Consider the following 27,720-nt stretch of genomic DNA (forward strand, 5'->3'; position numbering starts at 1 on the left):
AACTTGTGTGAAATCAGAAGAAACGAGCAGCACAGGAAACTGCTTTGAAGACCCCCCCCCCCCCCCCCCCCTCAGGTTTGCCATTCACTCTGCATACAGTCTGCTTTACCTGCTGGAGGTTTGTATATACGCAGCCTGAGGATTATCCTCATCAATCATTTATCACCTTTAATGGAAATTTAACCTTTTTACTGTTCTTTTTTTTTTTAACTCTAATTAAGTTTGAATCTCTTCCCCACCTTCTCTTAACCCTCCTCTGTTTTCTGAAAGAGACACAACTTGTTCTATTTATTGTTCTGTGATCTTCTGTACAGGAGCATGAATCACAGCCGGCGTCAGGCCTGATAAAAGGAGATTCAAAGCTTATTCCTCCTCATCCATAAAAGCACTTTACTCGCAGCCTGGGGCTAATGTTGTATCCGTAACAGAGGTGAGGGGGGAAAATGATTTAATATGTTTTACATTAAATCATTAAATCTAATTTCGTAAAATGTTTTTGTGACTGTGGGGGCCACGTCTCCTTCTCATTGATTTACCCAGTTTCCAAGGGCAATAAAACTGTAAACCCTTTGTTTCACGAGGTCAGGACATGTGACCAGTTTCACTCTCATCACATTAATATAAGTGTCGGGGAATGTGTCATACATTCAACATATTCAGGCAAAAATATATGAAGACACAATATTAAAGGTGTCAAAAGATTATAGATACTACTGAGATTACTGTGACTCAATTTTAAAAAGTTTATTATAAGTTTCTTCTTACGGTTATATCATATCGTGGTGTAAAAGGTATTGATGATGAATACTTAATGAACGTCTTCATGTGTGAACACGACCACAGCATGACGCTATTACTTGTAGATGCAGGTTGAAAGAGGAAGCGGATGAAGGTCAGTGAGAACCCCCACACACACACACAGACACACACAGAAACACACAATTTGACATATGGACGCACACTCTCCCTCCAATCACGTCCACGTTGTGTGAAAGAAGAGCATCAAGGGTGGACTTCATCATTAATGTATGCATCGGGACAGGAAGTCAGGGCACGGGGGTTTGCATATTAGCTTCTCTGTGACATATTACTGAATAGAGCTTTGATGCAGCCGAAGGGACGAGAGAGCACAGGAGCTACAGAGGAGAAGAGGGCAAGTCATGTGAAAGTAAGAAGAAAAGAGCATATCCACGTGTGTGTGTGTGTGTGTGTGAGTGTGTGTGTGTGTGTGTGTGTGTGTGTGTGTGTGTGTGTGTGTGTGTGTGTGTGTGTGTGTGTGTGTGTGTGTGTGTGTGTGTGTGTGTGTGTGTGTGTGTATGGATGCTGTACATGTTTGAAGGCCATTATTACACAAGAGCTCCTTTGCTCAGTGTCACTTTAATAGTTTTGGTTCCTGAAGTGAATGTAATCTCTTGTGATGTAATTGGATGTGAAACTCTTGATGATAGTGATACTCAATGATGTGTGTGTGTGTGTGTGTGTGTGTGTGTGTGTGTGTGTGTGTGTATGTGTGTGTTTAGGGTTTAACACAGAGTTGACTGACTCTCTACTTGTTAGCGGGTAACTCCTCATTTACTGGACAACCATCGACACAGAGCAAATAGGTTTACACACAGGCACACACACACACACACACACACACACACACACACACACACACACACACACACACACACACACACACACACACACACATTGATCTTCTGTATTTAATGGAAATGGACAATAAAATGAAGTTGATAAAAAGATAGAAGTAAAAATGTAAAGTACAACATTTCTGATTATTTTATTTTTCCTCAACAACAATGATTAACTAATTGTAAAAATGATTAACAATAACCTTGTAGAATTGCAAATGCATCTGTATCTCATGCACATGTCCGACCTCTTTACACCTTCATGTTGTGCCTGTGAGGCTATAAGAGCATCTATATATACACACACACATGCACATATATATGTGCATGTGTGTGTGTGTGTGTGTGTGTGTGTGTGTGTGTGTGTGTGTGGGCCTCCTCTCAGCTCTGGTGCCTCCTGACTAATTGTGGCAGGCCTGTGATGTGATTGTAGAGGAGAGATGCCTGGCTACTCTCTATAGGCTCACAGGCACATACATCATGGTAATCCCCTGTGTGTGTGTGTGTGTGTGTGTGTGTGTGTGTGTGTGTGTGTGTGTGTGTGTGTGTGTGTGTGTGTGTGTAAAGGCCAAACACTTTCCGCAATGTGCTTGTATGTACACACATTAATATACAGGTATGTCTCAGCCCTTTGGTTTGTGTGTGTGTGTGTTTGTGGGAATGATCTCATCCATATTCTCCAGGCAGCCGCAGCAGCGCTGGAGTCGCTCAGCTCACTTCACACCATAAACACGCAGCCGCCGCCCAGTGCTGTCCTTCACTCAACTGCTCCCATTACACCACTTGGCAAGGGGCGACTGATCAAGAATATTAACTGGGGGAGAAAGATGCTGCAGAATTATACTCGTGTGAAGACATGTGGATATGAGGGGCATCGTTTTTCATCTCCTCACAGACGCAACCATCAGAGACAAACCAACCCAGCGTTTATCCTGCACCTGTTCTGCACGTTTCTCACTAACTCTACAAAGAGCAGGAAAAATTAAGCGTCGATGCTGAAAGTACAAAAATACTTGACTTGGCTGATGAAGACGAAAGGAACCATCCAACGTTTATAATGTCTGAGGATTAGAGTATTTACTGGGAAACACTGACTAGATTAAGATGCAAATTTATCTATACTTCAGATAGAAAATCATCAGTTTAACTTGCTGTATTCACTTTAATCACAAACCATTGCATAGGTATAGTTAGAATTATTAAAAATGTGAGTTTAATAGTGTCTATCAACATAACATTGATAATGTACACGTGTAGTTAAGGAGCTAAGTTAGACGTGAGGAAGTAACAGAGGAAGAAAATGTCAAATAAGTCCAGAGAAAGAATTTCAGTTTTTTGCAACACAATGAATAAGATTACAACTAAAGATTTGGAATAGTCTAACGACACAAGACAACACAACGGCCGCAGTCGCGAGAAATACTTTGCGCTTGAACAAGCTTGTTTTCGTACAGTGGGTTTTCCTCCTCGGCCTCAGACTTCAGAAGCAACTAAACACAAACACCTCGGTCACGTGGCGTGCCGGAGAGGAACGCACAACACACACAAGTTGCGCATAATCAGTATGTGCATTCACGCACACACACGCACGCACACAGACACACACACACACACACACACACACACTGAGCCACTCGTGCTCTCGGTCCCTTTGTCTTGTCGTATCAGGAGCCAGCTCCTCTCTTGTGTTTCCTAAAGCGTGAATCTCTTGCTGGTGTGCCCACCCACCATGTCTAACGGTGATTGATGCTCCACAGACGCACTACCCGACAGACCCTGAGCGTGCACGTGTTGCTGCGTGCACTCTTGTGTTTGACCTTCAAATCACCCTCCATCCAAACTAACCCACATTACCACCACGGCCATCACCTCCCAACCTCCCAGCCTCCCTGTTTGTGCCTCCATCTTGGTGATTCTCACCAATACCTGATTAACATGGTGGACTGGGTCAGTGCGGCAAAGGCCACCTGGGATGCAGAGCTGGGATGTGGAGCTGGGGGGGGGGGGGGTGAGAGGGCTGTTAGCACTTTCCGCACAGACTGCTAATTGGCTGCTATGTACCCTGCGGAGAGGGTGGAACAAAGGGAGGAAAGGATGCAGAGAGGAGGTGGGAAGAAAATGATGGAGTGAGCAGCTAAGATAAGATGGAAAGAAAAAGGAAGAGAAGGTCCATGATTTATGCTGGGATGGAGGTGTGATGGCGTGAGGGAGACAGAAAGATAAAAGGAGAGAGAGAGAGAGAGAGGGAGAGAGGCGGCACATGAAGAGAAACGGAGGGAGCAGATGGCTCGGGAAGAGAAACGGATGACACGAGTGTGACAAAAGAAAAGAAATCGACATTGCTGCATCCAGCTGCTGTTTTGTGTCGCAGAGAAGCAATCTGCCCCCTTTTTAAATGTTGGACGCACGTTCAGTCAACTTCACGTCCACTCGTCCTCTCGTCGCTTGAGAAAGTTAGAAAACAATCCCTTAAGCATCACTTATTTTTCAAACACTCTCCAGAAAAGCTCCCCATTATATTCAATGTTCCACCTTTTATTTAAAAACGCTATCCATGATATCAGTTGCTCACCTCCCCTCTTCCTCCCTCTATCCGTCCCTACCCCACTTTTTGCTCCCCCAGGCCAGTGATTTGTGAATTCTGTCACAGCTGGATCCTGATCCCCTCGGAGGGAGAGGGGAGGGGAGCGGAATGGGAGGAAATGGAGATAAGAGACGGAGAGAGGGAGAGAGAGAGAAGGAGAAATGAGAGAGAGGATGAGAGGACGCGAGGGTCTCGCCACCTCCGAATAATTACACGTCCACTCTCTCTGTGCGCTGTCATCCTTTAGGTGGTGTGAAATGTAGGCCACCAAACTAAAAATAAGCCTGACTGCTTTCTCACCCTTTTATGAATGACTTCCTCCATTCTTCAGAGGACCAGGTGAAACAAACACGTAGTTATGATTCCAGGTGTTGCGCATGTGTGACTGTGCCTGTTATCTGGATCAACATCTGGATCAACATCTGGATCATGCACTGTCCGGAGTAATACAGATTCTTTTTGCAGAATACTTTGCAACTTTTTCCTCTGTGGTCCGGCCTCTTGTCCAGATGCAAAACAGCTTTTTACTCATTAAAACAGATATTTTCACAAATGCCTTCCAACGTGCAGATGTTCAAAAGCTCTGGATTCTGTGAATCTGTGTGAACATGTAAAACAGAGCATCTGGTGCCAGAAACCACAGCAGCAATGGCAGCTATATACGTTTCCCTATACCTTTGGTTAACACTGCTATAGGTGTGATTACAAGTTTGCAGCTAGATTTAGCATCACTGCACCACATTAACAACAATCACAGCTTTCTGCCTCGCTCAATATTAGAGCGGTTCTTCTCTGGTATCTGACGGATGATTGATGAAGACTCTTTCTCCACCTACTGGTCTAACAGGCTTGTTTGAGCGTTTGTAGTTGTTTTTGTTTTCTCAAGATATTTTTTCAAAACGAAGGTTTGTAAGAATTTAGAAAAAACATATTTAAACAGAAGGGAAAATATTCATCCAAAAAACATCTGCACTAGTGAAGACGAGGCCTAAATTTAGCTCAAACGATTCACCACTTAGTGTAGATGCAGTTAGTTTGTGGCTCTAATTATCTCACAGGTGAATGAAACCATTAAGGAAGAATAGGGAGTAATGAGGTGAGGTAATTAAAAGAGCACCAGTCAAAGCTTGAATGAAAACAAAGCAGGGAATAGACCTGATGGACATATGTGTGTCGCCCCCGTCTCCTCGTCGCTCCACACACACCTGATGGTTGTTTCTCTTTTACAGCCGCCATCTTATGTCTCCTCAGAGGAGCAGAGGCTTGAGTGACACATACGCAGCACGTGTTTCCTGCTGTGTCGAGTCAAAATGTGAATAACATGTTTAATCAGGCCAAAGACCCATTGTCCTCATTATTAATTACACCTGTTCCTTCACTGCAATGGGACGTCAGAGTGTCTTTTGTCCTTTTGGTCAGAGGTTTGTAAACCTGTCATTCTGTCAGACTCCCTGAGCTAAAACTGGACTTTGCTCTTTGCTCAAAACAATTAACCTTCGTTATGAATTTCAAGAAGCGTCACTTCAGACCCCAGAAAATCCCCAGTTTACATTTTAAAAGCTACACTTTTCAAACAGCTGCAAGTTACTGATGAATGCCAGAGTGTCTTGATCGCCACCTGGTGTCTGGCTACAGGTCATAAACCCCAACTCCTCCATGTTAGTGAAGGGGACGTGGACAAGAAGAAAAGTTCACCCCAAATAGTTTTTCCTCAAAGATGGTTTCTCTCATTGTAGGTCGATCTTATTCTTATCACACTGATCACGCTGCTCATTTGTCTGGTATGATTATATTTAGTCATTTGATGAAAATAAACATGAGGTGAGACGTCACATGGCTACGGCTCAGACTCTGGATCCAAATGTGCGACATGGCAGCGTTCCTATCTGGGACATTCTGGCTTTCTGGATAGAAAGTCGTCCTTCTTTATTCACATTATAAACATAAATCCTTGGACATGGAGTCGGTCCTTTTCTGTAGTTGATCTAATCTATGTCCTTCCCTTCAAGTGACTGACAGGCGACCTCTGACTTCATCTTTCCCTTCAAGTGACTGACAGGCGTCCTCTGACTTCTTACAGCAGCCATGCTCCCTTGTAAACCGTCACACTGAGCCAGTGTTCACACCACATGAGAAAATCCTCCGCAGACAGAGCTTTATTTGAAACCGACATGTTACTTGTTAAAAGCTCATGCACTGCATCAACTTCAGTGTCAATCCACGTCGACACGATTCAAACAGAGCTCGCCGACCTGATTCCGACGTCGCCGACCTCTGTGCCACCTTTATTTGCTGAGGGGCGGCTGTGACCATCTTTTTCCTGCTTCCTGCTCATTTTCATTCATAAGGTTTGGTGCAGTCTCTCCTGAGAGCCGGCGAGCACAAACAGTGTGGGCAGAGATCAGCGGCGGCGGAACGAGTGGAGGTCAAGTGACTCGGGTTTCTCCTGCTGCAGCCGTACTTTCACTGGCCTCACTTTCCCCACTGCTCTGAGTGTTGATACTTCTCACATGTTGCTTCCTTTATGTGCAAATAGAATAATAACAGTACTGATTTATCGTCCGTCCCACGGTCACAGCATCAGAACTACGACGTTCTGCAACAGCACATTGTGTTTTTACCTTTGTTATCGTTTCCTTTTTGCACATTGGCCTGTGAGAAACGTCATTTCGTTCGGCCGCACCCTGTGCATGTGGATGAATAACAATAAAGTTGACTTGACGTGACTAATGACAATAATAAAATCCCGTGTTTGCTGAACCACACCCCTCAAAATCTCCCAGCGAGTCCACGAGGAGGAGAAGTGACTTCATATGCCAAGGTCAGGACGCTGACATTTGTGATTCAGCCTGTCATTGGTGGAGACAGGCTGGGTGAAGTGTACCACCGCAGGGTGTGCTATAAAACACACTTGCGCTGGGCCACGTGGCTGCGCTGAGCTCAGATGTACACACACACAAACACACACACATCAAAACAACAAATTACACATGCATGACATGTGAGGACTTTTGGCCCTTTTACAAACCCATTCATTTAACTGTCTGCTACTTGGCTAACCTCAACGCTATAACCCCAAATTCAAACTACACAATGTTAATCTAACCTCTATCTCCTCATGTTGCTCATATTCCAACCCTGAGCCATATGACACTGTAATTACACCATGGATTTTACATAGATGCTGCTTGTAATAATGTGCATCAGCAGTTTTGTCATGCTTGACATTTCTCTCACTCTGCAGCCAGCACATGGAAGCTGTCCAGTGACATTTCACACAGTGCATGGAGGGACAGAGAGAGACAGAGCAGAATATACGGATGGAAATGAGAACAATAGATGGAGGAGGAAGAAGAAGAAGAAGAAGAAGAAGAAGAAGAAGGATGTGATGGAGACGTTTAAACAGGTTTTACTTCTGTGCATGAAAACACTCAGCCTGTGGTTTCTTGGAAGCAACTGCACTCACATCCTTCTCACTCTCTCTTTCAGGTTTCACTCCCCGAGTCCCACCATGTTTCTCACCTCATCGTCACCCTATTGCCTCCATCTGTCGCACACGCTCAGACGCTCGCACACGCTCAAACACTCTCTCTCTCTCTCTCTCTCAGATATCTCTTTATTTTTGAAATCTTTTGATATCACTCCTTTTTATTCTTTGCTTGGGCCCTGATTCTCTCTCCCCTCTCATGTTTACCCCGTTCGCCACCTCTAATCCTCCTTCCCCTCCGTCCCTCCTGCGCCACGCTGAACGATTGAGATGCCACAGCGAATGACAGGCGGTGATTGAAAATCCTGTTTAGCAGAGTGCGTTTCCTCCTCCTGTTTTTTCCCCCTCTCCCTCTCTTTCTTCCTCTCTCCTCCTCGCCCTCAGGCGTCAGCTCCTGCACAGTGGCCAACAGTGGCCCCTCTTTGATCCCCCATAATGCATTGTGATGGCTGTGTCAGCACTCACCCTGGTCGCAAAGAAACTCTCTCTGCAACAAGCTCAGATCAATATCGCTGTGTCACCAGGGAACTGTTTTCTCTGTTTGTCTTTCTCCTCTCTCTCTCTCTCTCTCTCCGTCTGTCTGATTATCTCATTCCCTCACTCTTCTCTAACATCCTCTTCTCTTTTTTTCCCAACCTCTGTTATCTCTCTGTCACTTCCTGCAACCTTTTCCACCCTGTGCACTGCGCCTTCTCTTGCTATCTTGTCATCTGTCTTTCTGTGATTTATTTATTGTCTTTTTTCTTTCTGCCTCCCTCCCTCTCTCTCTCCCTGTCACACACACGCACACAGGCAGGAAAACGCCTCAATGCACATTAAAAAGGTCGTATAATAAAAAATTAACAAATATTCTGTCACAGTGCTCCAGCAGCAACAGGGTTGTTTTTCTTTTGTGTGACTGCTGCGGGTAAGTGCGACGATTACAGAGTTCAATTGGATAAGTGTGTGTTTACAGGTTGTTTTCTCCTCCCCTCAAATGCTACCACCTATTTTGTGGCAGCACAAACAAAGCCACGGGTATTTGATGCTATAAGAGCAGGGTGAGGCATCGTGATTGACAGCTGAGACTGACGGTCGAGCGTGTGTATCGGCAGGATCTCACTACCGCGGCTCCATCCCCCGATCACTTCTGTGCAGACTACAAATGCCCGGGATGCCAGTGTTTGTTTGTGTCCTGGATATTTTGGCTTCCTCTCTTGAAAGCGGGAGGAAATGGAGATGTGTTGTCCATCTTTTCACAGTGTATGATCAAGCACCTCTGCAAAGGTAAAAGAGACGATCCTCTCTGACTCTCCTCTCTGACTCTCCTCTCCGACCCAGACACTCATTGCTCCGCCGCCTACTAGTCACTTCTGTATAGTGGCCCAGAATCCGCGTGGCTGTGGTCTGGGGTTGTGATTGGATTATTGACTTATTGTGGGTGTGTCTGTGGAAAACATGAATGATAAAAAACTCTCTGATATGTGAGCGGTGATAAAAACCCAAAACAAAAGGGGGTTAATTGATGGTCACTGCCTCTGCTCACAACACAATGGAGCAACTCTTGTCCCTGGAGCTGCAACACGTAGGGTGACAGATACAGATGTACCACGGGACAGAAAACCACCACTACAAGTTCGTTCAAGAATGACCAGAATAGCAGCATTAAGTTTGTCATTTCCAGGTGTGAACACAAAGACCCTCTCAAATAGCTACTTATCCAGACAGCATCCAAACACAGATCAGTTTAACGTGAGGTACAAACGATGTTTTGATTCGTCCTTGCGTCGCAGATCTGTAATTGGCGAGCTGGGATCGAAAGCAGCGCCGCTCAACATATGGCGAGAGTGTTGGAATGAGGATGACTTCCCCCGGCCCACCGAGTTGAATGACACCCAACGTGGGATTATGTTAATGTTTGTGGATTAATGATTCAATTAAGAGAGAAATTTGTTATTAATAGTGACAGTGTGTGTGTGTGAGTGAGTGTGAGAGAGAGAGACAGCGAGAGAGAGAGAGAGAGAGAGAGAGAGAGAGAGGGAGCACTTCTCTCCTTCCGCTGTTGCTAGATAAATGTTACCTGTCACCTACGCAGCAGTATACTGGCAGTAGTGTATGGCTTCACTTTGTTACATGACAATCTCACCTTTGTCTGACACACACAGACACACACACACTAACACACACACACACACACACAGATTGATGTAACTACTATAGCATCTATGACACTGCTGATGAAAACTCAGTGTTGCTTTTTACAAGCAGAGAACACAGACACATGGTTTTCAAAGTTTGAAGCATCTCTTGGTCAAACTGCAGAAACCTTTTAATGCGGCGTATTAATCAAAGTCAGAAATCATACATAAAACCTAATAAAAAAAACAATGAACTTTCTCCATGTTTAGGACAATGCAGTGTAATAAGCTTTAGCTGACCAGACGAACTTAAGTAGCTGTAAAACATTCTTTAGAATAAGAAAGAGGTCTTTTTTATTGTTGAAATTAAACATTTTTGTGGTGTTTTTATGGGAAGACATCAAACATGTATTTTCTATCTATTCGAAGCCGGATCAAATCCTCAGAATCTAGGGTTACAGGTTTAATGGGACAAATCTGATGGGACGTCGGAGCTGCAGCTCTGATCTGCGTCTGCACACAGGTTAGTGATATGGAAATGAACCATACAGTTAGTCACCGCCTCGCAGTGTCGTCTGTTTGGCCTCCTCCCCGTCTGTCCACATGTCCTCCTCACATCCTGCACAGGTCTTTGTCATACATGTGTGTGTGTGTGTGTGTGTGTGTTAAAAGCAGACTGCTGGTCGGTGCTCTCCAAACCCCCATGGCCGTCACACAGCACATCGGCTGTCATAACAGACCTGACTCTCCCTCTGAGGCTCACGCATGGTTGAGTGTGATTAGGTTAAACACGCTCTCTGAAGTGACGTGATGTGATGTGGCATGGTATGGTGTGTGTGTGTGTGTGTGTGTGTGTGTGTGTGTGTGTGTGTGTGTGTGTGTGTGTGTGTGTGTGTGTGTGTGTGTGTGTGTGTGTGTGTGTGTGTGTGTGTGTGTGTGTGTGTGTGTGTGTGTGTGTGTGTGTGTGTGTGTGTGTGGACAGAAAGGGAAAAAAGAAAGTGAATGTACTGTATGTGTGTCATTTTTACGTGTTGTCATTTTTTTTGTGCCGTGTGCAGCCGAGAGTTTGTGTGTCTGTGACTCTTGAGGTGAGTGGCTCCTCGTTCTTCTATGTATATGTGTGTATATGTGTGTGTGTGTGTGTGTGTGTATATGTGTGTATCTGTGTGTGTCTGTGTGTTATCCTTCAATTCTGCTTTCCAAGACTGATTTTAATCAGATACACTATTGTTTGGCTTAGTTTAGACACGTGCACGCCCACACGCACAGTAGCTGTTTCTTTAGTGCTCACTACTGTCACAGTGGGTTCAACCTTCACAGGCACAAGGACACATTGCTATCAAAGGTAAATCCTCGTCCGTGTACTTCATATTTGTTTCCTTTGTGAAGCTAATGACTCACTCGTGTCCTGTGAAAACCTGCCACCTTCAATCTGCTGGTAGAGCTTTAACAGAACTCTTCCCCCGACTGCAGGACGAAGCCTCGTGATGTGTTCTTCACTTACAACCCGTCACTTTAGATCCATCATGGAGGAAACAAGATGTTTCCTCGATCTGATCTCATCGTGAAAACCTGTAACTCTGAGACCGAGCCTGTGCTGGTTCGACTGTAGGACGTGGTTCCAGCTGACAGAGAACATGACAGGACACGTGTACAGAGCGTCAGGGCGAGCGTGTGAGCAGAAGGCGTCACTGTTACACTGAGCTGCATCTTCATCCTATATTTATCTTACACAGTAAAAATCACTGAGCCAACGAGAGTCAATATAACACAATCACAAAAATGGATTTACCCAGCACCGTTCACACCCAGTGTTGTTATCCTTTATTACTGTGGGGTTATTTGTAAAAATTACAACATAGAATAAACCACAGCTCTTAAACTTGTCACTTTGTGTATATATTGTGAATATGTGTATTCTCTGCAGTTATGCACACATTTTGTAGAACTAACAATTACAGTTTTAACGGTTCCCTGTAGAATTGTTGACGTTAGAGCGACACGACTCTGGATTGAGAATCACGATTCTCTCTCACATATTTATTTTCCAGTATAGATGTTGGCTCAGTTAGTTTCCTCTGGGGCTCGGACAGAGAGACAAACTCTCCTCTGCCTCTTCCTGTCACCAGTTCTGTTTCACTGCCAAACTGGAACTCGTCTAACTTCACACACACGTTTAATTGGGGGTCAATAACCCAACAACAGATACAAAATAAACAATATTAACAATAGCCAGAAACAAACTCTCTATTAAAACATTATCTATAAAACTATTTGTCATATTATATCATATTAATTTGACCTTAGAGGCAGGGAAATGTTTGAAGTTGTAAAAATAATATTCTGCTAATGGGGAGAAGTTAGTTTGCTTCTGCGGAAGATTTGTTTTTCCTCATATATTTAAAACCTTCACGCTCTCCAGCTCCCTCTCCTAAAGCCTCCACATCTCCCACCCTGCTAGTCAGCACGAGAGCTCTAACTTTGGCCTGACGCTTTAACCTGGAAACCACTTAGTCCTCTGTGAGAGGGGTTATGCCTCATTATGACAGAATAACGGAGCCAAAATGGAGCCCGATCCCTCCCAGTCGCTCCATAACAGTAATACTATCAGCGAGTGTGCAGCAGCCGGGGCTAATCCCGGCCATTTAATGTATAGCCACACACTGCACCTCACTCAGGGGCTGAGCAGCGGCTCATATCAGTATCCAACAGACACACACACACACACACACACACACACACACACACACACACACACACACACACACACACACACACACACACACACACACACACACACACTCTTCACATCCATGGAAATCCACATTCTCCCTTTGAACTACATAATACCATGCTCTCTCATACAGTAGTGCTCGGAATAATACAGGAAATATGGATGATCTTAAATATTTAGGCTACACACACACACACACACACACACACACACACACACACACACACACACACACACACACACACACACACACACACACACACACACACACACACGCCAAAAAATAGTGAACGCGATCAAATCCTCACATGCAGCAGCACGCCCACATTTCCGCTCCCTCTTTCCCACATCTGTATTTTTTTTAAGGTCAAATGCTTAAAAATGTGTCAATCCATACGGGTTGACCCTCGGGGTGGTTGGAGGCCCAGGAGGTGACACACAACAAGCCTCGCACAGCTTCTCTCCACATCTCCGATACATGCGGATCGACAAACAGACACACACAAAGTCGACACAGCGGCAAACGTCTAGCCAACGCGCGCCGTCATTTGTCTCTATTGAGCTGCAATTTATAAGTCGCCTGTCAACACTATCCGCTATGGCTGTCATTGCTCTGTGTGTGTCTGTGTCTGTGTGTGTGTCTGTGTGTAGTGGGGCTGTCATGCTTGATGCGTGGGGCTGCAGAGCCACGTCTGGTGTCCTTCAAATGACTTAGAGAAAATATCCCCCGCACCGCGCAGGATCAATGCACACCCACCCACGCACACGCAAGCACACAAACACACACACATCTAGACACACTACACAATATGCCTGAAGATACTCTGCCCTCCCGTATGCAGGCTGTATACATTTGTCAACAAAAATGTCCTCTGCAGCACCTTGAGGGGTCGACTGTAAGAAAACATTAACTTCACCCCCGACCCGGGCAAAGCAATCCCTGAGATGATCCTGGAAATCCTTCATAAATTATCTGAAGAAATAAGATCAACCAGCAGGAAAAGGTCTGTGTTCATGGGGAATTTTGAAAACTCTGTGTGTTTCACTGGGACAAAATCTTCACGAACACTCCTGTAATGATTTTCGATGGCTTTGCAGGACGGTGAGATGCCCATGTGGCTATTTTTTTTTTTTGTCCAAACACATTTAATTTTTCATTTGTCACTGTCACAGAACACCGACACCAGAATAAAACGCCCACCAGTCAGAAGAGTGGAGAGACGAAAGGGACAGTGACGGACATGTCGGGTTGTCGGATGAATCCTTCTCACTTTTTCCTTTAGTGTCACCATGAGGTGGATATTTATGTTTCTGATGGATATTCATATAATTTATCCCCTCAGAATAAACCGTATCAACTTAAATGATCTCATAATTACCTTCTGGTTATGTTTTAACCCCTATTCATCTGTTTGTAAGCAAGATTACCCCAAAAAACAACTCAACAGATTCACAAATAAATGAATCTGTGAAATAATTGAATGAATTTAAAGAAAATACACGTGGCTGCAGTCAAGACTATTAAAATGTCTTTTAAATATGAAATGCACACAGTATCCTCGTCTGTCTCTCTGAAACATGTGTCACCGACCCTCTTCCTTTTGTGTCCGACTGTTTGTTATCCTCCGTCATTGTTTCGGCGGCTCACTGAAGCTGTAAGCTGCCGCTGCCCCGGCTTATTAACAAGACTATTCTGGATATTTCCCCTCTGCGGAGCCGGCTGACTTTCAGCAGCAACTACAGATCCTCACAGAACTAGGATGAATAGAATTGAACCATCCGTGCTTCTTGTGTTTTAATGTCCGTAAATTGCGGCTTAAAATGTGAATTTCTAGTGTTTACGTATTAATTTTCTTTCTGTCGATACGATATGAGGTTTATTTGCTCTACTAACTCTGAACAATTTCTATTTGGTGCTTTCTCATTGTATCTGCATCATTCTGCCTCCAGGTTTTGTCCCTGTAGCTTGAAAAGTTTGCTTTCCACTCGGCGCAGAACTCAACTCTTGAACTCCTAAAACCACCAAAAGGAACATCAGGTCTATTTGCTGCAGCTCTGTGATCATTTCTGGGTGACTTTAGAGTTCAGTCGGAAACGGGGGGGGATCAGACAGCTCGGTCTGCAGACACTCAGGCTATGATTTAGAGAATGAAAGGGAGATGGAAGAGGAGGGTAGATGGCAGGAAAAAAAAAACGAAGTGGCGAGAGTGACAGAGAGAGAGACCTCGAGGGAGGCAGGGCTGTGAGCAGAAAGAGGGCAGGAGATAAGAGGAGATTGGCGGCTAATGAGAGCGAAGTGGAGAGGGGAAGGATGCGTCGGGAGAGGAGACTGTGATGCGCTGCAGAATTATCAGCAAGGTTTGCACCAGATTTAGCGACTAACAATCAGCGAGGACATCTCCCCGCTGCCGTATATCTGTTACATCTGCTGTATCGGTACATCTGGAGAAGTGAGGGCGACACATTTGTTGCCACTTCAGAGATAACGACAACGTGGAGATCATCACAACAAATGCATGAAAATACTCACTGAGGAAAAGAAAAACACACTTTATAACCTCCTCCAAGGAGACGGGTTTTTCATCTGTGTTTGTTTGTATATTAATTGGCAGGATTACGCAAAAAAACTACTTGACAGTTTACTACAAAAATGGGTTCTGACGCGATTCAGAGCGAATTGCACGTCACTTGCTTGTACGCACACAACTGCAGCGGAAACTATGAGGTCAGTCTGTCTGCGTGGACAGTTACAACTTTATGGGCGATAGCTACACAATGCAGTGACGAAGCCGAACGCCCTGATGTTATTATGAGAAGTGGACATTTCCTTTTCGGTACAACTCTGGCAGGAAGAATTTGTCTTTTATTACAAATGCAGAGCACAGCTTTGACATGCCATGATAGGGCATTTGGGGAATGAGCTCTCAGAATGCCTTTTGAGTCGTGGGTGTGTTGGTTGTGTCGGTAGTTCAGTCAATAGTTACGATGGTGCAGGGAGAATGAGTGAGAGAGAAAGAGAAAGAGAAGTTTGAAGTTGAGGAGGGAAACACACACTCGCATTTCTCCTCTGTTATGAAGGTCGAGAGAAAGGAACGAAAGACCCAGAGGAGGAAACTCAAGTCGACCGGAAAAGAAAGCAAGCGAGAACACACAAAAAGGTCTGCAACATTCAAAACGTGAAATGGAAAGAAAAGGAACCGGAGATTTACGAGAGAGAGAGAGATTTAATAAAACCGTTCAGCGTGTTAGGTTGAGTGAATGTGGTTAAAACATAACAAAACCACAGCAGCTGGTCAGATAAACATCTCACCCCCCCCCCCCCCCCCCCCCCCCCCCCCCTGACATTTGCTCTCCTGCGCCGGCCTCTCTCCCTCGTTGTGGGTGGCTCCGACTTGTTTACACTGACATTAAGGCAAACGCGCGCTGGCACTGCGTCGCCGTCACTGGCATCTGTGTTGACGTGCTGCAGCTGCCAAGTCTGCTTCAGCACATTCCTGTGATCCCCCTGAAATGTGTTACTCTGCAATGTGAAACGTGGTCGGATGAGGCCAGCAGCCGAGGGTCAGTCAAAGGGCACACGGCGTCCGTCACAACGCCACTGACACCATTCCTGGTTCCCACACACACACACACACACACACACACACACACACACACACACACACACACACACACACACACACACACACACACACACACACCATTAAACAACAAGCTGATTGGTGCCGAGTCAATCTGAAGCTGAATTAGAAGACAAGTGGGCCACCTGATGTACAGTACGTTCATGGTTCAGCGCGTGTTTTCATGCTTGTGTGAACACACGCTCATGCACACACACACACACACACACTAACATATTCTTAAGCCGTGTTTTCTCTCTCTCTCTCTCTCTCTCTCTCTCTCTCTCTCTCTCTCTCACCCTCCCTCGTTCTCGCTCGCTCGGTCTCCGGTGGGGTGTCAATGCAGATATAATTGGCACCGGCCCCATGTGGCACTGTAGTGACGAGCCACAGAAATCAAGGGCGCACAGATGTAAACAAACACCCTCTCTCTCACACTCCTGCGCACACACACACACACACACACACACACACACACACACACACACACACACACACAAAAACATACACACACACACACACACACACACCCTGCATGTAGTACGTCTTTTCACTTAACACTCGTCCTGCAGGCTCCCATGATACTCATTTCCTTGTTTTGATTTCAATGTCACACTGATCCTATCTCCCTCCTCTGCTCTCTCTCTCTCTCTCTCTCTCTCTGCACCAAACACACATTTCTTCTCCCTCCCTCTCTCTCTCTCTCTCTCTCTCACTCTTCCTTGTCTCTCTCTTTTTCCTCCCGCTCCACCACTTCCACCTCCCTCCCTCTCAGCCTCCCTTCCTCCCTCTCGTGCTCTGATGTTTTTATTCCTCTCCACTTCTTTTCCCTCTCTCTCTCTCTCTCTCTCTCTCTCTCTCTCTCTTTCTCTCGCAGGCCAGCAACATGCAAATTATGCCCCACAAATGCAAATCCTTCCCTATCAGAGGAGACCTCCGGTGGAGTCCGCCCCGCTCAGATATTTACCCCCCCTCAATCCTTTTCCCTTCCCTGACAGAGGGCCATCGCTTCTTTGAAGGCTACCTGTGACAGCTACTGAAGAAAGTCCTACATTATTGACACAGACCAATGCATTATATCTCAGCGTGTGTGTAAAATGGAGATGTGTGTAGTTGTATTTGCATAATAATCCATGTAGGTGTTTGTTGGTGTACATTTACTGCATGTAGCCATCAGTAGAATGTCCACATTGATATGACTACATGATATTTCTACATGGTCAGAATACAAATTGAACTTCTCTTGCACTTTCTGTGTAAGGAAATATAAGCTATATTGATTTTTTGTTTTGTTTTCCAGAAAAGACAACCCTTTGACTTTCAGCCATCAATTTCCATGTCTACTCACTGGAGACATCACCGTCATGTAGCCTAGAAAAATGGGTACAAGATGGATTTTCCCCCGTAGTCAGCAAACACACAAAGCGTTGATTGTGTTCAGGTTTTGTTCCTTTACAACACGGAGCATTGTGCTGTTGGGTCTGCGTTCCACTTGGAAATCAGGAGCTTACCAGCTCGGCTGCTGAGCTTCTGCATCCTGAGAGGAAACGATTGAGCCGCGCTCGCTAGTGTTAGTGTCCCACTAAACCTCACTTCTTGTTTATGCTGTTTCAACACCCGCTCCGGCACTGTACGCTGCACCCGGCGTGCATTATTCATGTGTGTGTGTGCGCGCGTGTGCATGAATAAGAAGCACAGTTAAAAGGGGGATGACTTTACAGAATTATACTTTGTTAGTATGAAGGTTGCATTAACAGCAGCCTCAATACAATAAATGGACATTTTAGCAGATGCAAGACGCTGCTACTTTCAACTGTTACAGTTTTCCATTCAGTTGTCGGGGGTGTTTTGTGTGCGACTTCCAAAACTCGTCTGTGACTAGAAAATGTGGCTAAAAGTTGCGTCACGTGAACAAGACTTAACACGATGATTTCATCTGATTGGATATTTCAGGCGTCCTCAGAGGATTTTTGTTAAAGTTAACTTGGATTGAGGTTTTCCACTCTGATGCGACGCAGCAGAAGTCAAGTGAGGAAGTCGATTCCCCTGCTGAACTCACCTGACGGAGACTTGACTGAACAGAGACAGTTTCCGTGTCGCTCTGTGTCGCTCTGTGTCGCTCTGTGTCGCTCTGTGTCGCTCTGTGTCGCTCTGTGTCGCTCTGTGTCGCTCTGTGCTGCAGTCGGTGCCTCAATTAGATGCAATGTTTGCACGTCTGACATCAGCGGTAATATATCTCACACATACCACTTTATGAAAACTCCCCCCAGTCCCTGCTCTCTATCCTTGTTCCCCAGCCCGTGTTGAACTCAGGTGACACAGGCAATTTTTCATACATGCAACCATCTGCATACTGGTTTGTGTGTGTGTGTGTGTGAGTGTGTGTGTGTGTGTGTGTGTGTGTGTGTGTGTGTGTGTGTGTGTGTGTGTGTGTGTGTGTGTGTGTGTGTGTGTGTGTGTGTGTGGCGCCCTGACTGTCCTCAGGCCAGCTCTCCACACCAGAACGGAGCCGAGCAGCATCTGACCAGCTGTCCCCCTCACAGCTAGCAGCATGTTATCTCCTCTATCCATTCTCTCTATTCCCGTCTTACTTTAATATATCCAGCTCTCTCTCACCCTTTTATTCTTTGGTCGTTCCCTCTCTCTGACACACATTTGTCCCTCTTTTTCTCTTTCCTCCCCCTTTTCCTCAGACTCCCTTCTCGTATTCCTCAATCACCTCATCATCTCAGCTGGGACGGACCCTCCCTCCATAGACCATCACCATCATCATCATTCTCCATCTTCACAGTCTCCCCCCCGCCTCACTTGCTCCACCTCCCATTCCCCACATCCCTGTTGTCACTTGTCTAATTTAACCTCATCTCCATCTCATCTCCTCCCTCCTGTCTCCCTCCTCTCCCCCGTAAACCTCGTCCTACGACTGTCCTCAAGAATGTCCGTCCACCAACCCCTCTTCCTCCCTCTTCTCTCCACATCACCCGTCTTGTGTAACCACAAAGAAATCCCTTGTCTTCCCGTCTCACTGATTGAGTCATTGTAACTGTCATATGACCTCAATACTTCTCCTTCTTCCCTTTTTCTCCCTTTTTCCAGCTTTAGACTTTACATCAAACCACGTTTTTCTTTTTTTGTGCCTCGGTTCATACATACTCTTACATGGAATTAAAAATATATCTGCCTTGGAAATCAGAGCAGGAGAGAAGTGGGAAGGCAGATCACTCTTTTCCCAGAGAGGAAACATGAGGATTTGGCTGCTGTCTTCATTAGGGAAAGGGCTCAGAACTTGTTCGGTCTATTTTCATCCTAATCAGCTCACGCCTCTCACTGCTCTCTAACTTTGTGCAGCGACAGCCACAGAGCAGCGAAGACAGCGTGTGGACAAACGAAGAAGATAAGTGGGAGAAAACTGTTAAATATGCACGATAACAGTTGCTGTTTAATGCTGTGCTAGAGATTTTTCATTTAGTTTGAAAATCCACTGGATAGGAACAGAAATAAAGAAAATAATGTTATTATCCTGATGATCAGCAGGTAAAGTAAAAGTTACCATCATCTGACTTTATCATATTAGTTTAAGAAGAGATTTATTTTTGTGGACATTTATTTTGTGCAGGACCTTATTTGTCACAGTTTTGTCATAATAGAAAAACGCTGCCTTATTTTAGCATAGTAACGTTTCCAAGTGATGAATGTGAAAGTGAAAGTTTTTGTTAAATCACCTGCTGTTGCCGCTAAAGGGAATAAGTGATCACCACAGTCAGTAGGATCTGTCCTCTGGGAGCCATGATACGCTTTACCACATTTCACTGTAATACATTCAAGTGGTGTTACGGTATATTTCAGGATCTCTAAAACCCGGTGGGATCATCCTGTGGTGACCATGAATCTTTAAAAAAAACAAACGGTATAATAGTTGACATACGTATAAAACTGCTACAGCACAGAATCTATTTCCAAGCTTTTACTTATGTATTTAAATAGTCTCATAGTGTTTTCGCCCATTTACAGGCAGCAACGACATCATTATGCAGACACAATACATTTACTACATATCATTGACTGAAGATGCTGAATGCGAGTTTGAATCCCTGCTTAATGCACCAAGTAGTGAAGCATGAAAGTCTTTTTTGATGAACCCAGAAATTCAACTCACGGAGAAGGAGAATAGATTCAGCCGAGAAATCTCCCCTGAAAAGTTTTTTAATCTAAACTGTGAAGGGATAAAGATTCATCTGCATTTATAACCATCTGTCTGCCGTGCCTTCTTCTTCCTGTCGGTCTCGTTCGCTCTCACTCATCTCCGCTTCTCCTCTCTCTCTCTCTCTCCCTCTCTCTCTCTCTCTCTCTAATTGGCCTGGAGGATTAAATGTGTTTAATTAAGAGGTGATTATGTGTAGACGGCTGACACAGCAGGATCAGGATGGCTTCATCCCATTGTCCCGACTGTCATCGCCCTGTACCCCCATTCCAACCCCCAGCACACACTGAGACCTTCTCCTCCATATGTCTGCCTTGTTTATTCCTAATTTAACACCTCTCCCACTGTCATTTCCTCTTTCTAACGTTACCAACTTATCCTTTTGCAGTTATGACTCTTGCTCCTCACGGATTTAAAGCTCAGGAGTGATTCATTAAATAAAATATGTTTATCCCAACATACAATTTATATTAAAGACCAAGAAAAAACGCTGTTATACTTTTTTCCATATGTACGGAAATGCATGTGTATATTTCAGAGAGTCTGATGATATATATCATTTGGAAGATTTACCAAGACAAAGCAACGTGAGAAAGCAGAGGAGGTAAAAAAATTAAAATAAAAGAAATGGAGGGAGCGAGGGAATGCAGTGCAGAAAACAACAAAGTGCTAATAAGCAGCGCGCAGGGTGAGAAAGAGGCCAAAAACTTGTTTATTGCAATTGGGGGGAAGATGAAAGTGAAGGGATGAGCCTCGGCAATTTCCTCTTTGTGTGTAAATGCTGCACGTGCAAGTGCATGTGTGTGTTTAAGAGCGTGAAATAACAAAAATTGCACTTGAATGAGTCATTCGGGAACCACACGGTAAATGATAATTGATCGACTTTCTGGATACGGCTGCGCTGATGATTAACTTGATCGTAAGTGGTTTACAATGAACTCCTTCATCTGCTACACACAGTCACATGAGTCAACCTGGTTACGGATACAACGGGACCGAAGCAGTTTCCTGTTAAGCCTAATGACGAGGACCAAATTGCGAGGCAACGGGGACCTGTGTCCTTGAAAACATGCCATCGCTCTCAACACAAATGAGCCCCCAGGACATACTGTACGCCCACTAATTTGAGTCTCAATCCACTTAAGACGCACAGGGTTGTGTTGACGTTGTACGTGTGTGTGTGTGTGTGTGTGTGTGTGTGTGTGTGTGTGTGTGTGTGTGTGTGTGTGTGTGTGTGTGTGTGTGTGTGTGTGTGTGTGGTCAGAGCATCCAGAGGAAGAGCGAGACAGATGGGTCACGCAGCGTTTCCCTCAGTGGTTTTGGAGCTGGAGCACGGCTAATTACATCCTGATTAAAAATGACCTGTCTGTCCCTGCGCCTCATGACACATGTGAGCTTGTATGTGTGTGTGTGTGCACATGTGTTTACAGCAAAAGAGAGTTAGACCCATGTGTGTGTGTGTGAGTGTGAATCCGCCGCCTTGTTTCTGACTCGCTCTCAATTCGGAGAAAAGTAATTCAAGTAATTATTGAAGGCTTTAAAAGTTAATAAATAGAATATTAGTAATTACAGTAAATACACTATAAAAACTGGCGTGTAAAGAAAGAAAGACGTGCGCTGAGGACTGACCGTTGTTGGAGCGCAGAGCCCTGGCCGAGATGCCGTTGGTGCCGATCGGATGATGAACCCCGGTTCCGTCCACCACTCCTGCCTCCCCCGGCTGCTTCAGAAGCTCCGTCAGAGTCCTGGAGGGAGAAGAAAACACACATTTACAGCTTCCTGCAAACAAGCTGAGAAGAAAACACGACTTGAAACGTTGTGGATTCTCACATGTGTACTCAGCACACAGGAAGGAGACAATGAAAGTGGAGGAGGGCTGAGGGGGGAGCGTTAGATGTGAGTTCGAGTTGGGACAGAGGGAGAAAGATGATAATAAATGCACATGGAAATTAAATTTTTTATGTACATTAATCATATCCAATCAGCCTTCATCTACCTGAGGATGAAAAACGGGGGTTTGAAACAAAATTGTGATCATTGAAGATCGTGCCCACAAAAACAAACCCAGACAGAGACGCTCGGAGTGAAATCCGAGGCGGTGTCGGAATCGAGGATAAAAAGGAAAAAGTCTCTGGATGTTTCCCAACTGGTCGCGTCAATCATTTATAAAAAGAAAAACGACTTCCCCTCTTGCCATCTTTTTATTGTTTGATGCCTCCTCAAAACTGGAGCAGGGGCAGGAAGCAGCCTTCCAGCAGGAAGACTTAACTCTTCAGGAGCACACAGACCCTGACGCAGGAAACTGGGATTCACACTGTTTTTGGTCGATTTTGTTCAGTTTACTTATTTGCTAGCTCTCATTTCAACATGTTTACAGAACTCAATTAGTAATTGAATGTAAAAAAGGTGGTTTCAGCCATGTTCATCTGATTTTGTCTCATACGAAGCGGCTTCATCGCTGTTTGAGTGATCGCATTTTGTTTGCTGCTATAAACATCCCATGGAAAACACAAGGAAACGACTTCTACTTCTTTTAGAGTGTCAGCTCCGCTCCTAAAAACTAGAAATGCCCTCGGAGAGAGTTTTCCAATCATCACTCACATGTTAAATTGCTCATCAGTGGCGCTGGTCCTGACCCCGCCCCCTACCAACAGGCCAAGATGAATCCACATTGGATTAAACTAACCGACAGACAGACAAATACCACTGATTAAAAACACCCGATACCACAAAGAAAAGCTAAAATAACCACACATCCTGTACACAGCTCCCCCCCCTTGTTTGAAAAGTTTGATTTCATTTCCTCTGTTGACCTCAAACTCTCTAATTGGCTCCGCAAAACTTTGCAGCGTCTGCACATATTAACGAGGAGTAAAAGTGAGGGCTCAGCATCAACACGTCACCGTTGACAAGGAAATTACAGCAACATCGTCAACAAATCAGCCGTGACCCCGAGAGCCGCTATCGAGAGACCCATGAATATTTCCTCACCGTTAATCTCGCTGTGGAAACCTTGGCACAACCTTCGGAAATGCAACGGAGCAATTGTCTTTTTTTATTAGCCCGCTGTGAAACGACTGCCCGTGGTCACGAGAGCAGTGAGCATAAAAAAGCATGAACACCAGCACAATACAAAGCAGTAGATCTGCAACGGGGACAAAGGATTTAATACGTGGGCAAAGTTGTGAGTTTTATTTTATTTTGTTTGTGTCATTTTTCCCAAATGAAGGCACAAAATGTTCAATGGTAATTAGTTCAGCAGCGACTTTTGGCTCATGCCTGTAGTAACTGAACTCTGGATAACCCCCTGACATTCTCTGGAGGGGCTGTGTGTGACAACGCAAATGTCAGTGTCGGAGTTTCACCCGTCTTCTCGTAAAAACTCCAGAAAATGTCTGAATGAGCCCATGTGAGAACACAGCGGGACTCAAAACTTTAAAAAAGGACTAAAGGAATACAGACATCCCAGGATGAAGCGGTGCGATACACGTAGCAGAGACTGATGAAGATGTCAGGAGAGCCTCTGGTGACGAAGGCCAAGGCCAGAGTCGATGTGCTGTAAAGAAAAACACATGATCTCCGCAGCAGGATCAATCGGTCACGTCTTTACCTGCAGCTAAACGCTCCAGAGATTTCTTTGTTCACATGAGAACGTCTGGACCCTCTGGAGCTCATGATTGACGACGGCTGTAGCGATGCCAATTTATCACAATATGACACGTCATTACTTATCAAAACTCATCTACTCAACATGAGTGGCACACCTCACCCCGTGGAAACAGTTGTTCAATATGCTCTGAGGTGATTTGAGTTATCTCATGTTAAATGCAGATGCTGCGATGTGATAGAAACTGGCCATGTGGGCTTTTACCAGCCGGGGAGCAGAGACTTTAAGTAACTGCACAGTGCAGCACAAAATCTAAAGTATCAGACAGGGGGGTGAAAGAAAAAAAATTTAAACTGGTATTTCGTTTTTTCCTCCCTTGACACAGTTCTCGCAGCGAAGGTGCCATTAAGCAATATCCCGCCGCTCCAGTGGAGCTGCACAGCGACATGTCAGTCGTCTGTGGTTGTGCTCTGGGCGGCTCCCTGGTGTCTGTGGGAAACAGGGTGTTGCTGAAAAGCTTTCAGCTCGGCACAAACTCTCCCGGACAAATTAATGTTCGGGAGAAAGTTTATTTGATATTAGTCTCCTGCTGGAATTGATAAATAATCTCATCCGTCCCCCCCCAAAACATGTAAATCTGTGGAAGGTCAGTGATGTAATTTATTTTCATGGTAAAAACACAAACTACGAGATTGGAGAGAATTAATAAATACTAACAGTGGCCCTGAAGTGAAAATCACACACACAGATGGGAAAACTCGACAACAAATTAAAAAATTACACAATCAAGACAAGATCTTTGTCGTCAGCAGGTGCCTCCATTTTTCAATAGAAATGAATGTTGTTGTGTTATGTGACTTGTTATGTGATTTGTTGCGGTCATTTGTAATTTACTGTTGTGTTGTATGATTTGTCATTGTGTTCTGTAATTTACTGTAGTATTATGTGATTGGTTGTTGTGTTGTATGATGTGTTGTGTTATGCGATTGGTTGTTGTGTTGTATGATCTCCTGTTGTGTTATGTGATTGGTTGTTGTGTAATGTGATTGGTTGTTGTGTTGTATCATTTGCTGTTGTGTTGTCTGATTAGTTGTTGTGTTGTCTGATCGGTCAGTGTGTGTTGTGATGTAAACTTCAGGGCCACCGTCCATTGACTGTATAAACATGGAGAGTGTGTGCGGATGAGAAACACACAACCTGGCCACACACATGCATCTCAATTGACCTTTGCATTTTCTGCCTGCTGGCCCAATCCATTTTCTCTCTCTCATCTCATTAATATCTGTCCACATCCAGGGCACCACTTCATTTGTCTTCCACTCCCCCCCCCCCATCTCATTCTGTGGGTAATAAAGTGAGCTGAAGCTGCATCTCCCTCGTCCCCCCCCCCCCCGCCACCCCTCGCTCTGTCTCTCCCCCCCGTCCCCTGCAGAATGTTTAAGAGCGCTATTGTTGCGTACTTGTACTTCTCTCCACCATCCATCTCCCTGAAAACAACTTCTCTTTCTTTCTCTCCTCTTCTGACCCGTCTGTCTTATCTTCTAAACTTTCTGTGCCCCCCCCCCCCCCCCCCCCCCCCCGTTATCTCTTGCCCTTTGTCATTTTCGTTGCTACGAGCCTTTTATCTTTCCCTGTTATCACTTTCTCAACCCTGCGTCTCTGCCTTTCTTCTCCTCTCAGGCCTCCGATTGTGCCTCGCTCGCACTCACTCGCTCATCAGTGCGTCTGGTCCGTCTCTCAGCGTCTCACCCTTTAGCCTAGTTTCTTTCTTTCCCTTTCTTTCTCCTCTCCATAGTATTCTCAGGCCTCCCTCCCTCATTTCTCTTCCCTTCCCGCAGGAAACTGTCACATAAACTATTCCAACTTGCAATATTAGCATTATTGAAATGATGGAGAGCAATATTATGACATCAGAGCACGGCACACACACACACACACACACACACACACACACACACACACACACACACACACACACACACACACACACACACACACACACACACACACACACACACACACACACACACACACAGAGAGAGAGAGAAAGAGAGAGAATACAAATTTCTAACACGTGACAGCCGCAAAACTGAAAAATAAGACGATAAAACATTCCTGCAGCGCAATTTATACGTCATGTCCCTCCTCCTGCTGCTCAGCCCAAACACCACACCTCAATTCAGTCTTCTGGACGTTTTCCTGTGCGACGGAAAGACAAACTGTCTGAAAAATGTTCTGGAATTGTCTCGAAAATGGCTTGAATGACTCAAAACATATGGAAAAAGTCATAAAAGACGACTTCTACCTCCACCGGCTTTGCACCCGATGCTGTGAGCAAAACCTCTACTTTCATTCTGTTGCATGAGGCAAAGGCGCAAACACTATAAGTTGCAGAGAAATTGGAATCCAGTGTGAAACCCACATGAGAATAGCATCTATCCAGTCTATGTGCCGAGGCAAGTCTGGCTCTTTCATGATAGGAGGTGAAGCAGCGAGTGTCGTTTCAAACAAAACATATATGAACGAGGAGAGTACAGAATTCTGTAAACTCGCACAAACGACGATGGCTGCAGTGCACACGACAAAATCCCTCTTTGAATTTACAATTTCCTGCCAGCAGATTCCACTTCAGTCTGCGTCTTAGTGCATTTCCCCACATGTTCCAGGGGCATGAGCGGAAAAAAGTTATACACCGAATGAGCAGGTAAATGGCATCAGGTTTACTGAACAGGCGTCCTATTGTAATCTGTGTTGATGCAGATGTTGATGCTTTCCACCTCCACATTCACATTCGGGCTCGACCGTGTACGGATGAATCGGAGAAGTTGCCATTTCCAAGCAATTACGCTCCTATTGTGTGTAGCTCGACCTCTAAATGACCTGTGTTACACAAACTGTTTCGACCAAACTTGGCTGCAGTACGAAAAAAAAAAAAGCAATTCCCAGCTGTTACCTTATCTGGACAAAAACACATACAAACACAATTGGCTGGACGATAAGAAAGTCCCTCACCTAAAGTGAGAAGTAACTGGAAGTGTGGGTTGGACTATAAGAGCTGTGGTCCTTTCTGGAATAAACAGACCCTTCCTCTTCAATTCTGCCTCCGCGTGTACTTCATTAGAGAATTCTCTTCAAGACTCCATTACTTTAGTTTTCGTCAGTGATTAATGAGTTTTACAATTTGCCTTCAAACAGTCCACACCAGAGAGAGGATGAAGCGGAGCTCGCGGGAGCCGGGTTCCGCTCAGCGGGCGTTCAGATCCTCCGCCAATCAGTTAGAAAGTGGTCTGTTAAGGAGGCCTCTGAAGGCTGGAGCTGGTTTGGCCTCTTTCAGTGCCGGGGCTGCACAACAAGCAGCTCAAGATAAATAGCGGCTGTGAACTGTGAATCAGTGTAAGGAATTTCATGAGGTCTGAATTCACACAAAGCCTTGGATCAGCCTCATTTCCAGTTAAATTACTGCAAACGGAATTTCCCCCCCTTTAATGCAAGGCAGGATATGAATGAAATGATTAATGAAAGTACTTTTCAAAACTCTCAAACAAAACATATTTAAGAGAGGGAAGTAAATAATCCACCACAGAGAGTTTTATTCGTGGAACTTCTGGAAAACTCCTCTCCAGGCGATTTGACGGACGGCTCGCGATCATCTTTATCCCGACTGAACCATCGCAGAGTGAGAAAACACAAAACACGACAAGCGGCTCCTCGTGTCGCACCCACAACTTGATTT

At 45.0% G+C, this 27,720-nt stretch overlaps 1 protein-coding gene across 2 annotated transcripts in view; it reads right to left on the reverse strand.

Annotated features, from left to right (window-relative positions):
- The window catches only part of LOC117766396 (protein shisa-8), a 71,883-nt gene that overhangs the window by 16,169 nt on the left and 27,994 nt on the right, over positions 1 to 27,720 (reverse strand). For both annotated transcript variants that reach the window (XM_034593389.1, XM_034593390.1), the window contains exon 4: positions 22,010 to 22,125. In XM_034593389.1, coding sequence (XP_034449280.1) covers positions 22,010 to 22,125 — 116 coding nt within the window. The remainder of the gene's footprint in view (positions 1 to 22,009; positions 22,126 to 27,720) is intronic.

The sequence above is a fragment of the Hippoglossus hippoglossus genome, chromosome 8 (genome assembly GCF_009819705.1).
Source record: "Hippoglossus hippoglossus isolate fHipHip1 chromosome 8, fHipHip1.pri, whole genome shotgun sequence".
Lineage (NCBI taxonomy): Eukaryota > Metazoa > Chordata > Actinopteri > Pleuronectiformes > Pleuronectidae > Hippoglossus > Hippoglossus hippoglossus.